This window comes from Chiroxiphia lanceolata, chromosome 4 (assembly GCF_009829145.1).
Source record: "Chiroxiphia lanceolata isolate bChiLan1 chromosome 4, bChiLan1.pri, whole genome shotgun sequence".
Classification (NCBI taxonomy): domain Eukaryota; kingdom Metazoa; phylum Chordata; class Aves; order Passeriformes; family Pipridae; genus Chiroxiphia; species Chiroxiphia lanceolata.
Window position 1 is genome coordinate 74,141,106 of NC_045640.1, and position 15,142 is coordinate 74,156,247.

General features: G+C 43.4%; 1 protein-coding gene across 1 annotated transcript; it reads left to right on the top strand.

The window, feature by feature from the left end:
• The first annotated feature begins 1,396 nt into the window (after positions 1–1,396).
• SDAD1 (SDA1 domain containing 1) lies at positions 1,397–13,918 on the top strand. Its single transcript, XM_032685561.1, has 22 exons — positions 1,397–1,548; positions 1,661–1,765; positions 1,945–2,043; positions 2,173–2,283; positions 2,928–2,999; positions 3,089–3,189; positions 3,474–3,531; positions 4,382–4,456; positions 4,839–4,940; positions 5,187–5,256; positions 5,959–6,062; positions 6,727–6,784; positions 7,339–7,397; positions 7,696–7,772; positions 8,077–8,174; positions 8,558–8,634; positions 9,004–9,136; positions 10,001–10,095; positions 10,528–10,721; positions 11,183–11,267; positions 11,663–11,824; positions 13,563–13,918. Exons 1-22 carry the CDS (start codon positions 1,459–1,461, stop codon positions 13,611–13,613), a joined length of 2,076 nt encoding a protein of 691 aa, XP_032541452.1. The 5' UTR covers positions 1,397–1,458; the 3' UTR covers positions 13,614–13,918.
• The last annotated feature ends 1,224 nt before the right edge of the window (positions 13,919–15,142 follow it).

Consider the following 15,142-nt stretch of genomic DNA (forward strand, 5'->3'; position numbering starts at 1 on the left):
GTGAGTTGTTGACTTCTCTAGCCTTTCTATGGAAGTATTAATTACTTATAGGTTATCCTTTGGTATGAGCAAGGTTGTTTTGTTCTGTGGTTCCTTTAATTAATGTGGTTACTCCTCACTTCTACTGGAAGTGTTATACTGAAGTCAGTAACTTACTTCCCTGTTGAAGCAGTTTATTGTAAAGCTTACTGTTTTTTCTGACTACCAAGCTGAACATCTCCTGTGTAGTGGTATTTTGGTTGTATGAAACTTTGGCTTAAATGTGTTGAGGTAAGGTTTGACCAGTGAAGGTACAGGATCAAGTGAGTTCTTCAGCTGGGTTGTTTTAGGGCTGTGCTGGAATGTTGAAGAGAGTAGAGCTGCCTGGGAGCAGAAGCTAAATAGATTCAGATGCTAATGAAGGAGCTAATTAATATCTGGTGAGATAAATATATTAAGTAGTCACTTACTTATTTGGGTAATGGGGAGCTTACTTTTGTTCTATGCAGTTGGTAGCAGCCCACAAGTTCTACTCTTACCTTTGCAGTCATCTTGCCCTCCCATTGAGGGCAATGGGCAGCTATGTAGGTGTGTAGGGGAGGATGTGCTTCTCATGCTCTAATGGGTACAGGAAAGCCCAAACTCACTTGAACAAGGTGAACCTGCTACTAAGTATGTGTTTAAGTGGTTACATGTGGCTGTGAGATTCCTACCAGCATAATAAAAAGCCTTTCAGTGAGGTGAGTGTTGGCTGATATAAAAGGAGAAGTTATGTTTGTATTTTTAAGACTGTGCCACGTCTGAGTCCCGATGTTTTTCTGATACTCACTATATATGGCTCTATGGAAGAGGAATGATTGCGTATAATTTATTTACTAGCATTTACTAATTGTATAAAGGAATATAAACCTGTTCCTACAGTGTAAATAAACAGTTAACTTAAAACAGTCTAAGCTATGCAAATGAAGAGCTCTGCTTTCTGTTTTCTTGATTGAAAGTTTAACTCAGAAAAGATGAAGCTAGAATAAACTCCTTGTCCTAATTAAGGCTTCCTTTTTGATGCTCACCACTTCTATAATGATTATTCGATATATATGATGATACAGCTTCCCTGAAGTAGCTGGGAAGGGAGGAAGAGTGGAAGTATCAGCTGTGCTGAAGTGACAAGGTACAAGTGCTGGGGAGAAATCCCTGGGGAAGCTGTCCAGAGGCAGCTATGGTCAGTCCCCTTGGTTGGCGTTGTGTTTAATCCCAGAGGTCCCCCATCAGGCCTTTGTCCCGCTGGGAAGGGGTTCCAGCAGAGCTCCTTCCCCGGGTGCCCTCGCTGAGCGCTGCCGGGCGCTGCCCGCGGAGGGCGCTGTGCAGCTGCGCGCCTCCCGCCGAGCTTTGTCCCCCGGCGGCGCCCGTCGAGGGGCGGGCCAACATGGCGGCGCCCAGCCGTTCGCTCACGTGTCCCGGCAGTGCTGGCGCCGCGCAGACATGTCGGGCCGCCAGGGCAACAAACTGCCCAGTAACTTGCCTCAGCTGCAGAACCTCATCAAGAGGGACCCCACGTCCTACACCGAGGAGGTACAGAGCGCGGGGAGGCCTTGGGGGAGGCCAGACTGGGCTGCGAGCTGTGGAGAGGGAGACACGGGTGGGTATTGCTGGCCGCTCTCACCCATTCCCTGTGTGTGCTCAGTTCCTGCAGCAGTACCACCACTACCAGTCCCATGTGGAGATCTTCACCTTCCAGCCGGACAAGCCCAGTAAGGAGCTGGCCGAACTGGTGATGTTCCTGGCGCAGGTAAGCCCACGGCGCCCAGCCCTGTGCCAATGCCTGGGGCTGCGCGGCGGCGGGGGCAGCTTGGCTTGTGTACAGGCTTAAGTGCCTCTTATTGGTATAATACGAACACTTAAAATATTCGTGGTTGTTTGCACCTTACCAGGTGTGCCCTAGAGCGTTACCCTGCCTCTCCCTTGCAGGTGGCCCACTGCTATCCCGAGCACATGGCCAACTTCCCGCAGCAGCTGAAGGAGCTGCTCTCCTACCACCACACAGTGCTGGACCCCGACCTGCGCATGGTGAGACCACTCTGGGGCACTCCCTGCCCGAGGGTAACGCACCCCTTGGTGTACACTGAGAGCTTAAGGGTTGCTTTTCAATTGGCATGGAGACTGAAGAGCATTATGGTAGTTGGATTTCTCTTACAGACATTCTGCAAGGCTTTGATCCTGTTGAGAAACAAGAATCTAATAAATCCCACGAGTTTGCTGGAGCTCTTCTTTCAGCTGCTGCGGTGCCATGATAAGCTGCTACGAAAGGTAAGCTGTGCTCATGGTCTTCTTTGTTTCCAGGATGTTTGGACCAACTTGTCAGAAGTATTTCCAAAATAAGCAGCTCCTCTTTGCTTGGCAATAAAATAAGTTTAAACTAGCTCTGATTTTTGCTAGTTGGTGTCAGAAGAGGGGCTGCAGCTCTGTTATGCTGCTGTAAACACCCTGACTTTGCCATTGCAGGCTCTAGGCCTGTCCTGTGTTTGGGATGGAGCAGCTTGGGTGTGTCTGTAGGTGAAAACTATGAACTGGTCACTGTTGGTGCTGCCTTTACTCAGTTGTGTGTCAATCTCTGAGGAAAACAATTACAACTGAACCAGCTGCTGCTGAAAGCTGTTACAGGCTTACTGCCATGAAAGGGAGAACACTATACCCCTAATTTGGTTATCAGAACAGGCCTGAAGGAGGCAGGGTGGGATTTCATTCAGCAATACTTGATGCTGTTGATAGTCTTGCCTTGCTGTACTGTGAACTAAATACACTGGTTAAACATGTTGTTGTAGTTGCAGCCTAGGGTTATATGCTCAGCAGTGGTGAGGTGGGTCTCACTTTGGTCCTTGGGAACTGTGAGGGCACAGTAATGTCTGTTCCTCGCATGACCTGTGCTCCTCCCTGTCATCTCTCCTTTACAGACCTTGTACACTCACATTGTGACAGACATCAAGAATGTCAATGCTAAGCACAAAAACAACAAAGTGAACACGGTAAGTCTCTGGGCTCTCACTTGTACTTGGATTTGACCTTCTGCTCTTGTGGAACACCTCTAATAAGATGTTTGCAATCTTTTTTTTAGACATTGCAGAACTTCATGTACACAATGCTGAGAGACAGCAATCCCACTGCTGCCAAGATCTCTCTGGATGTGATGATAGAACTTTACAGAAGGAACATCTGGTAGGTCTGGCAGGCTTGTGTTGATTCCAGGATTTGTTGTGGGGCAGAGGGGCATCACTTTGTGGGGTGTAGTCCAAAGCAGTCCAGGGGACAGGGACATAAATACATATGTATTAATTGTGGCCCAGTGGGGCTGTATCCTGTGCCAAGGATTAAGCTGAGAAGAAATAATGTCTTGTGTGAAATGAGTTACTTAATTTGAATACGCGATGAGAACTAGTTTTCTGAGAACAGTGTGAAACGGCAAAACTTCAAGTAAAAGGTGCTGTTTCTTTTTATTCCAGGAATGATGCCAAAACAGTCAATGTCATCACAACTGCTTGCTTTTCCAAAGTGACCAAGGTGAGAACAGAAATTACTTGATGAAATGGGATGTTGCCTCATATCTTCTTCCTGTGGATGTAGCTTAATATTATATTGCAAATAAACTTTGACTTCTGTCTTGAGTTTTAAACTTCCAAAACAGCACTCATGGGAGGAGGCAGAGCTTGGCTCTTAAGTACAGAGGAGCAGAATTGGTGGCTTATCTAGCAGCAAATGCAGGCTGGCATGGGGAGAGTGGGTACATGTTCCACTGCTGTTCACAAGAGGTTGTTGAAATATCACCTTGAAATGAGCATGCTGCGAGGCTTTAGTTAGTTAAAAATGAGGAGAGGAGCTGCCCTGTCTGGGGCCTGAGTGAATACTGGGCCTTCTGTGCTGATTCAGGAGGCTTTAAAAAACTTTTTCTATAGTTAAAGACAAGTTTTTAACTTGTTAAGGTCCAAAAACTGTTCTGATCAGTAAAAGCCAACCAACCAAAACTACAATAAAACCATATAAAGTAATGGGAGTTTAGAGTTCTGAGCATTATCTTGGGTATCACCTGTGTAGGGGCTTTTGACAATGTTGACATGAAATGATTAGTGAATTGGCTTTGCAGGATAATAGAGAACTTGCAGCTGGGCATTTGCTCCAGGCATTGTGGAAGCCCAGGTGTGACTGAGTGCCTCTGAGTGATGATGGGCAGCGAAAATGGTCTGGGTCTGTAAAACACCTGTGGCTTCCAAGCTGTCCTTCAGTTTTTCTGATCATATCCAAGCCTATAAAAAACTGGATGAGTCTCTGCACAGCCTGAGATGTAGGTGTAGGGTGGTTGTGAATACTCCTGTCAGCTTGTCCTGTCCCCCATGAGTTCACTTGCTTTTTTCAGGTGTTAGTTGCAAGTTTGAAGTTCTTTCTTGGGAAGGATGAAGATGAGAAACAAGACAGTGACTCAGAATCTGAGGTGGGTGTTATGATCAAATCTTGTTTTCTCTATTCTTCAAACATTTAATAGGTCTGCCATCCTAGTGACCCTGCCCATCTGTCTGCTTCTCTGTTGCCTAGTTTTCCCACCTAGTTTTCTCCAGGTTTTTCTGTGCTTCACACCAAGTTCAGTGTCTGATAGGTGGCTCCAGGAGGCAGGATGCTTTACCTGTCTGTTAAAAGATAAATGCTGAGAGCTCCTTTGCTTTTCTCTTTAAATACTATTACCTATGTGGTGACGCTTATGAAGGGGGGAGAGTTCTTAAATATAGTATGTGCTCCTGAAAAATATTGATAGTTTGTTTCTCTGACTGCCATTTGAAGCCTGGCACCACCTGATCCTTGTTTCCCTCTTTCCCAAGGATGATGCCCCCACAGCCAGAGATCTGATGATGCGCTATGCCACCAACAAGAAAACCACCAAGCGCAAGAAGAAATTGGAGAAAGCCATGAAGGTCCTCAAGGTGAGGAGAGGGGTGTCTGACTTCACATTCACAGTGTTTTAGCTTAATCCTTCAAGTGCAGGAGCTGTGCTGTTGCCCCTGCTGGTTTGGCTACAGGTAGGAGAAAACCCTGTGTGGTTTCAAAGAGGGAGAGGTTTTAAAATCTTGGTGTCTCTTTTTTGAAGAAGCATCTTTAGACAGCAAGCTTAAAACTGAAGCACTTTCCTTATGGCAAGACAAGAATGTCTCTTACTCTTTTCCATGCAGAAACAGAAAAAGAAGAGCAAGCCAGAGGTGTTCAACTTCTCTGCTATTCACTTGATTCATGATCCCCAAGGTGAGCATGCACTGCATTTCCTCTTATTGCAAGCCTGTGTTAATCTCAAATGCTAAAGCTTGGACACAGCTCTGCCAGGAGAATGAAAGTGGTGAGTAGGTGCAGATGTGACACTTAAAGTGTTTTATCTTAGTGTTTCACTGCACTTTAAGAGGGTGAGATGAGTCCTGTTCTGCTTGTTTTAGTGGAACACAGGGAGGTGAGACAAGAAGGGAGGAATCTTATCTACTTTGGGTTACTAAAAATAAGAATGGAGCTCTCTGCTTCTCTTGCATGTGTGAAGGCCATAATTTGGGGAACACCAGCTTACTTGTAAAAGGGCTTACTCCCTTTTACACTGTATTTCTGTTGTTAGCCTGATACTTGTCTAACAGCACTTGATTTTGTCTTAGTTGGATGTAGTGAACTTCGGGTGATTTTGTTTTTCAGATGGGCCCAAAATGTAGTTAAAAAAATCCAGCTTTAAACCCTGTGCTTATGATGGGGAATGTGTGCTAGTTTTCCTCTGAACCTGTGCACAGCATTGTTAGGCATGTGAGAAGAAAAATAACCCACTGGGAGAAGTGCTTTGGCCACCTTGAATTTCCTCTCTACAAGGGCATTATGGTTTGAAAGCAGTCAAAACTGACTCCCTCTTTTTACCCTAATCCCACTTGAGTTGTGCTCTTTTGGACTATTACAAATTTATTACTGCTGTTTCAGACTTTGCTGAGAAATTGCTGAAGCAGCTGGAGAACTGCAAGGAGCGATTTGAAGTGAAGATGATGCTCATGGACCTGATATCCAGGCTGGTTGGAATACATGAGGTATGAACCTGGATTTTATAATGGTCTGCTGGGTAGCCCACCTGGCTTGGGTGGAGTCATGTGCTGGCCTTGTGCCTCAGGAAAATGAGGTTTAATTCTTCTGTATATCAAGAAGTCAGATGAATGGTCAGGTAGTTGCCAGTGGGCCTCATGGAACAGCACAGGGTGTTGACTTGTGTGGTACTGAGCAGGGTGTTAGTCTGGAGTTGCTGAGCTATCCCTGAAGAATAGGCAAGAACTTGTCTCTTCCAAGACCTTCCTGGGAAGGTGCCCATGCTGACCACAGTGTCAGTGAGGTGGTGCTGAACAAGGTGGAAACTGGCAGCTCCTGCACTTGCAGGGGTTTGTGCTGACTACCCAGTGATAAAATACTTGCATTATATGAAGTGAAGAGTAATTCAGTCCAAGCTGGGGGGGTTCAGAGGATGAAAGGATTTCAATGCAAAGAAGTGGGTGCAGAAAGGCTTAGTTGTGTTGATCTGAGTACAAGTCATTTCCTTAGCTCCACAAATATCAACCTGAACATAGGAGACAACATCATGCCATAAAATCTTAGGCATGTGAAGAGCATGCTACAGAATGAGATTAAACTTGAGATCACCTTCATAAGCTGATAATGTAATAAAACAAAGACAAGAATATAATGTCACAACTTTTTTTGCAGCTGTTCCTTTTCAACTTCTACCCCTTTGTTCAGAGATTCCTACAGCCCCATCAGAGAGGTAAGTAGCTACTTTGTAGCACTGCTGATCAATGCCTTGTGCAGTCATTTCATGGAAGTGGTACTGTAAGTGGACAGGTAGCAGTGGCTTGGTGGGAAGTAGGAGTAGTGCAGAGTGTAGAAGATGGAAGTACAAGTCCCTGACTGCCAGAAGTGCTGAGTGCTTTGTACTTCTTTTAAAGCTGTGTATACTCAGGGCTTCTTATTTGAGGATTTGAGAAACTTCAGCAATGGAATAAAATGGATCTGAGTCACTAATCCTGACCAGCTGAGCAAAGCATGGCTGCTTTCTGCTGCATCATTTTATAGATGGTTGGCTCTAGTTGTGGAGCCTTTGCTTTTGCCTTTGGTGGCCACTGAGGGCCTGCACTGCTGTGGGTGGAGGCCAGAATTGTTCCAAGGCTTGGTGGGAGAGGAGAAATAGTTGTCCCAAATAACTTCAAACTGGAGTGGCTTTGGGACTGACTGAGCAAGCAGCTTGTTGAGTTGTGGCAGATGTGTTTATAGACCAGAGAAAGGTGCATTCATTTTGGCATCTTCCCACTTCTCTTCCAGAGGTGACAAAGATCCTTCTGTTTGCTGCACAGGCTTCACATCAGCTGGTACCACCTGAGGTCAGTATTCCACCTGTTTGATGCTAAATGGGCAGCAGACCAGCATGGAAATAGGAGTGTATTTGTGGGGAGAAGGGGAATCTGGGCAAACTGATTGGAAAAGCTGGTGGTAACTTCAGCTATTTTTGTGAGTTCCAAGGTATTGTTTCATATAAAAGGGGGGATAAAATCCAACATGCTTGTCTTACTTTCTGCAAGAGAACGTGTGTCCAGAAAATAATTGTGGGCTGTAGTGACATATCCTGAGCTCTGTCTTAATGATGTCTAAGCTTTTATTCCATGTGCATTCTTTTTTCAGATTATTCAGTCAGTGTTGATGACCATTGCCAACAACTTTGTCACTGACAAGAATTCAGGGGAGGTCATGACTGTAGGGTGGGTACAGGATCATACAAACATCTTGAACTCGGAGTATGATAAAATGTATTTTTTTTAAACCACTTGCAAGCTATTCCTGTCACTCTTACTATGCTTTCAAGAACCTGCTTCAGTAAAAACAAATTAGGACAATACCTCAGCTTAAACTTTGTATTTTTGTGGAAGTGTTCTACAGTGGCTTTCTATTAAACTAGATTTGTATAATCTAGTATAGGGTTCCTTGAGTTTCAGATAATTCAGTCTACTGGTAGCGTTTTGTCCTAACTGGTGTGAGAAAATGATTAATTCTCAATTCTTTTAGAATCAATGCAATAAAAGAAATCACTGCAAGATGTCCTTTAGCCATGACTGAAGATCTGCTCCAAGACCTCGTTCAGTACAAGACTCATAAAAATAAAAGTAAGTGTTACATTGATATAGCTTTAAAATATTTTTTCTCTTGTATTTTGTGCTCCTCTCTTATAGCCTTTGTAATAGTGTTGTCTTAATGGGTTTTCATGGGCTAAGAGAACACGTGGAGTATTTGGGTTATGTTGCTGTATTTGGAGTGTGTATCCATGGGAGGCAAAAGTCATGGGTAGTTATGGCAGGGCAAATAAGTGACCAAGATAAAAAAGGAAATGGTTTAAGAGCAAGCCCTAAGCAAGTGCTGTGTTCTGCAGCAGAGAAATCAAACGGAGCCATAAGTTCAGAGAAGGCTGTAAATGCTGATGACCTGAGTGGGCTTTGCTTGCTCAGAATTCTGGTGTTTGGTACTGACTCCTGACTCTCTTCCTGGGTAGATGTGATGATGTCTGCAAGAACTCTGATACACCTGTTCCGCTCCCTGAACCCGGAGATGCTGCAGAAGAAGTTCAGGGTAAGTATTTCATGTGCATTGCGTTCACTGGGAACTAAGGTGCTCAAAAAAACCTGATCTCAGTGGCCTCTTGAGAATGAGGTGGAGTCCAGCCTGTGTTCTTCCCCTGCCTGCTACCTTTGGGCGTGGTCTGCTCCTATTTCCACTTTTCCTTAGTTCACATTCATCTAACTCATGGGTAGATTGTGGCCCAGAAGGTGAACTCTTTGGCTAGAGTTCTTTCAACTTCAGTAATTAAGATCTTTATTTCATCAAGCAAAATTTATCTTTTTCCAACCACACCTTCCTGTTCTGCCAGGTATTTTCATGGATTTGTGGCCACTAAAATAGCAGCCTGCCCAATGTACTTTTTTTTTTTTTAATGTACAGGGTAAGCCTACTGAGGCCTCGGTGGAAGCCAGGATCCATGAATATGGAGAACTGGATGCCAAAGACTACATTCCAGGAGCAGAAGTACTGGAGGTTGAGGATGAAAAGGTAAAAGGAGGAACCCAAGAGGAAGGTAGGCCATTTTTTTTTTTTTTAGTTGTATTTTGGGCATCACTATCAGTAAGATTTCATGTAACACTTTGTGTTTGTGCATTTCATTTTTTTGCCTTCCTGTGTAGCTTGCACTTCCCTATATCCTTGAAGTGCATTAGTGGGGTTTGTTGCTGTGTTGCTTTGTGGGATGGAAAAGCAAAGACACATTGTACAGCTATGAAACATCCTATGTTTAGCTCCTGCTGAAGAGATGTTGCTGAGAGTTATCAGTTACTAGGAAGTAACTCGCTTTCTGTGCAAATGCTTTAGACAACCTGGAGCGCCCACCTGAATGAGGGAAAAGAGATGGAGGAGTCTTTGAAAGCAAGGCAGAGTTTGGGAAATGAGTGCTTTGGAGATGTTGCAGGGGAGGTGATGGAAGGAATAAATGCCCTGAGATGCCAAGCTTTTGAGCCATGAGAATGCAGTGATTAGTGTAACAATCTGCTTGGCTCTGAAGGTGGTAACTTCAGCACTTCAGTCAGAACAGCAGCAAAGTGGAGCAATGCCTATAGTGTAGTAAGGTAGCTATAAAGCACATTGTTTCCCTCCTTGATTTATATGGAGGATGGAGAGACCACCATTGCTGAGGAGTGTAATAAGGGTTAGCATCTCTCAGCTACTGTGGTGCTTCAGAGAGTGTCCCAAATGCACTGTTTTCAGGATATTGACCTTGAGGTGAGAGTTAAGCTTTGCAGAGCGAAGCTGGCATCATGTCCCTGGGCAAAATGCAGTTAGGAGAGGGGTGATAAGAGGCTGTGAGAGCAGGTGATCCAAGATTGCATTATTTCTAATTGAGGTAGTTGAGTCCACGTTAACTGGTCTGTGTTTCTTCTCTGAGCAGATGGCTGGGAAAGTGCTAGTCTGAGTGAGGAGGACAATGAAGATGGAGAATGGATTGATGTGCCTCACTCCTCAGATGAGGAGCAGCAACAAGTAGTGAGTTCCAAGTCTGCTGTCTCAAATATACAGTGGTCTTGTTAATTGCAGACAAGATTCTGATGCTCTATACTTTTATGTGGCTGCTCATAAATAATTATACAGGGCTTCAGTGTAACCAGTGCAGAAGGAATGAGATTTGAATACTGCTTAGTACTGTGCTGAAGTACATACCTTGGGGGGAGAAGGGGGAATGCTGTCTCAGAGCTGTGATATTTATGTGAGTGCTTGTACTTATCCTAAAATAGGGTATGTATGTAATCTATTCAAGCACTAGATGTTGGATATAACACTAAGAAGAATCCTAACAGCATTTCCCAACAATACTGCCCTTACATGCTAAATATTTGGGAGGTAATGGTCATAGATTGTGGCACAGAAGCGACTGGCCAAGCTCTAGGTGATTCTTTTGTACATGTTTCTTTTCCCAAGGCAGAGAAGGTGAAAAGCATGCCCATAGAGGAGCGGAAAGCCAAAGCTGCAGCAGTCAGTACGAGCAGGCTGCTGACTCAAGAAGACTTCCAGAAAATACGTCTTGCCCAGCTTTCTAAAGAAATAAATTCTGCACCTGGCAAAGCTGCAAAGAGGAAATACATTGAAATAGATGATGAAGAGGAAGAGGGCAGGTAGGATATGGACTGTCATCTGGTGAAACAGCTTTTCACTGCAGCAGGGTACAGAGCTCTACTGTTGATCAGTATTCCCTGGAGACAGGTAGCAAACAGCTGTGGCCTAGAATGGATCCTGGCTCAGCATTGTATCTGGGAGAAGAGATATGAGGGGCCTATGGAAGGTCTGAGCCTGTTCGGCTTGTTCAGGCCAAGAGCAGTAGCAGTAGTTGCATAGTTAATTCTCCAGAGTTTGTATAATTGTGGATAAAGCAGGACTTTAAAAACAGTAATGGCAGCTTTTGAGAGGGATGTCCAGTGCATGAGGAATAACCTGAAAGAGAACAAGAAGTTTGTGCCTGAGTTTATGGTAAGACAGTGGTGTAAGAGATGGGTTAGAGAGCAAGAGGGCATCTTGTTTTCCTTACCAGGTGAAGTTTTGTGGGTGGTGACCTTTTGCTGGATTTCTGTTTGTGTAGGGGGGAGTTGCTTTCACTCAGAGATATCGAACATCTGCATAAGAAGCCCAAGTCAGACAAGGAGACCAGACTGGCAACTGCAATGGTGAGGAACTGGGATGTTTCATGTCTTGTCTTTGCAGATTCAGGGTTATGTTTGCCTTCTGCAGAAAGAGGAGGTGTTGGGGTTGCACCTGTAAGATGGATGCCCAGCTGCTATTTGTGTTTTGAGAAATGATTTCAATTTTTTGCTGTTGCATTTTGGCTGCAAGAAACAGCCTCTTGCTGGTCACAGGTGACCATGAAAGTACAAACACACCTGACTTTGTGACTTAAGAAATACAGCCAGCATAGGAGAATGCAGGTGTGGACACAAAGACATCCTAAATCCAAGTTTATTCTTACTGCCATAGAACCTGTTACCATCAGGCAGCTGATGTTGACTGTGGGGAAGCAAAATGAAAGTGACCCCATGTTATTCTACTACAATGTTTATTCTAGGCTGGAAAAACAGACAGGAAAGAATTTGTGAAAAAGAAGACAAGAATTAACCCCTTTGCCAGCTCTTCCAACAAAGAGAAGAAAAAGAACAAGAACTTCATGATGATGAGATACAGCCATAGTGTCCGGACCAAGAACAAGCGTTCCTTCAGGGAGAAACAGGTAATGATTAGTGCTGGAAAAGGATGGGGCTGTGTGAGCTCAAACTCCAAGTGCAGGTGTAATGCTGTGCACCCTGTATCCTGAGGTCTTGCTGCTAACTTGGATGGTGTAATTGCTGCAAAGCCTGTTGGCTTGGCTTCCCTGAATCGTGCCCCAGAGGACAAACTGTATTGGAGACTGTAGTGAATGTTTCTGACAGGCTCTTCTAACATGTTTTGAGGTGCAAACCCTGTTGCAGAGTCAAGTGTAGGTTTGGAAGGTTTTGCTTTCCTTTACATGCATTGAAGATATCATAATAGAATCCTGAATGTAATTCTGTGATAGAAGGAATGTTTCTCTGGTATGGAGTTCTTTCTAAAGGCAAGCTTTTAGTGTGTTTCTTTACTCTCCATAGTCTTTCTTTGACCTTTGTCCTGTTACTATTGTGTTATGAACTCATCTGTCCTGGCCTTGAGGTCATCTAATAGCTTGTCACAAATAGCATTTATAGCTGTTCTTTAAGGACATTTATTGCCACCTGAAGCAAGCTGGGAAAAATAAATCAGTTTAGCAGTAGTTTGACTGTAATGCTGCCCTCAGTGGTGAGGCCCCTGCCAGTCCAGGGTTTCACAAGGTGTTAGTAAACTGAACTCATCCAGACATGTTCCCAGAAATTTGTAGAATAATCCAGTTATGTAGTTGTCTTATATGTGGTGGTTTTTTTTATTCCTTGCTAGTTTGTCTTGTTAGTGCTTTCAGAGGCTTCTTTTGTGATGTGTTTGCAGGATCATATCATTTGGATAATGGTTTGCAATGGATTGGTTTGCAATTTGCTGCCTTGAGAATGGCAAGACTGTAGCTGTCTACAGACTTAGTAGAGAATGTCTTAAGTGTTTCTGTTAAATAGGAAGATGTAGACTAATATCCTCTGTGGTACTTTGATCTGCCTCACCTAAGGCTGACTATATTAACCCTGCTCTCAAAACACACAAAATAGGTTGCAAATAAACAATCCAGGCACTTCCAGGAAGCTGCTGTTGACAGTGGTTCTTGGCTCACTTACAAAAAACCCTCTTGAATGTTTTGTTCTTAGTCCTGACTAACGTTTAGAGTTAAATATAATGGCAAAACAATGAAAGAACAATTTATTCATACTTTTTCACTGGTGTTATGCTACAGTATCAGTTCTATTAAACATGACTTGCAAGCAACTTTTCTGAGTGGGTTGGAGGACCATAGTTGTGTGACACTGCATTCTGCAGCACTTCTGGGGGGCAAAATAAAATGGCCTGTTGTCTACAGTTCTACCACTAGATCCTTTACCAGCTAAACCATGTCTGAAATGTACAATATCTCTCTAGAGTGATATGGCACTTGTAAACATTCTTCCTTGCCCCTTGAAAAGAAGTTTTGTCATATGTCTTCCCAAAATAACATTTTTACTTACCTCTTCTCTGTGCTGGAGCTTTGTCTTGATCTCTTCTGATTAAAATGAGTCAGTGGAAGAAGTGACATTTATCTTTCATTGTGTAGTATTTGGTATTGCTCAGCCCTTCAATTGTACTGTGGAGTTCAGCTAAAATAAGTGTTTCTGCCATTGTAGTTAACATTTGCTATTGTTGCTCCCAGCTGGAGCTGATGAGCTCTTAGTGTTTTTCTCAGAGGTTAAAGAAATTGAAAAGGATTGTTGATGTGATTGGGGTGTTGTGTCAGTTATTATTCTCCTTACCTGATCATTCCACTCTTGTCTCATGTTCAGATTGCTCTTCGAGATGCACTTCTGAAAAAGAGGAAAAAGCTGCTGAAATAAGAGCTGAAGAGAACTTAATCACCTTTGAAGAAATAGCCCTGGAAATACTTCTTTCCACCCACCATCCCCCTGAGGGAAAGAGGGACTGTGGTGCTTTATGGATTTCTCTCTTCAGTTCAGAGTTAAAACTGGAACTCTTGCAAGCTGATGGATTCTGCATCTATAGGACAGATAGAGGCCTTAAACTTGGGAGGGTTTTAATTTTATTTTTAAAGCATTCTAGAGGAGAATCTTTTTATTTAATGTAATTAACATAAAACCCACTGTAAGTGTAAGTGTTAAAATACACAACCTTATTGTTAAAATATTTGACTTGAGGCAATTCTTGAATAAGTAATGGGAAGCAAAGAATATTCTCATCAGTCTAAAGCATGTGCAAGTAGTGTCTGTGCATGTCTTAAGGGTGTGGCTGTACAGACTTGAGTAAGGTGTTTGAGCAGCTGTCTTGGACTAATCTAATCAGACCAAATTCTTGTGTAATTCAGGTAAGCTCAACTAAGATCAGTGTTACTGCAGCTCATGAAGAAAATAAAATTAGTATATGGGAGATGGTTTTCATGTTGCCATTTAAATAGGATGCTACCCTTATATGCCAGAGAGAAAAAGGAATGTTTTCCTATATTGGTGGGTCTAAGGGAGGGACTGGCTGCTGTCTCTTGACAAGTACATGTGAGAAAAATGTACATCTCTGTATTCTTTATGTAAGGATGAACTTCTGCTTCAGCACTGACCTCTGCTGGGACCATTAATGGGCTTTGTACCTTCCCCAGTCACCTGTTTTAATGGAGTTGATAAGTTATAACTTGAGGAATTTATTTATAATGTCCTTGGTCAAAATCTGTTTGAAATGGATTTCCTTGGGGGGCAGGAACAGGTGCCACAAGCACAGTGTAATGGAAAAGCATTTGGTGGGGTGCTTTTTTCCTTTATTTTTTGGAAGCTGGGTTACTGTTTATCTTCTATGTGGGAATTAGTGCAGTTTTGCTATTTTTCCTGTTGAATATGTATTTCTATTTACTTTAATTCCTAATTATATTGATTGTGTATTGTTTTGTCACAATCTTCCTAGACCAAAAAAGCTTAGAGGTTTCAGAGAGCCAGGACAGAAGAACCAAGTAGGATTTTCTTACAAATTGCCATTTTGTATTGCAACTGTATGTTACTGCTGAGGGAATGGCAGAAATGGCTACTTGGCAATGATAATAGTGAGCTGGCCAGGTCAAGGATGTGTAGCCCAGAGATGGAAGGGATACAGAGGACCTGCAGTGGTGTGGGGATTGGAGTGTGGAGCAGGGACTGAAGAGACAAAGATAAGGGGAAGAGAGGGCAAGTACAGTGTGTTCTTGTATAAGGCCCACTTCTGTTATTCTTGTTTCTTTTGTGCTGAAGAACTGAGTGGCTTCCCTTCATGTGGAGGTGATCAAAAACTAATGATTTCTGAGGCTGAAAGGGAGAGGTAACTTTTGCTCTCGGAGTTCAGAACAAGTATCTAGTATCCTCTCTTCCCTTTTGCCTCTTGTTTACAGCCT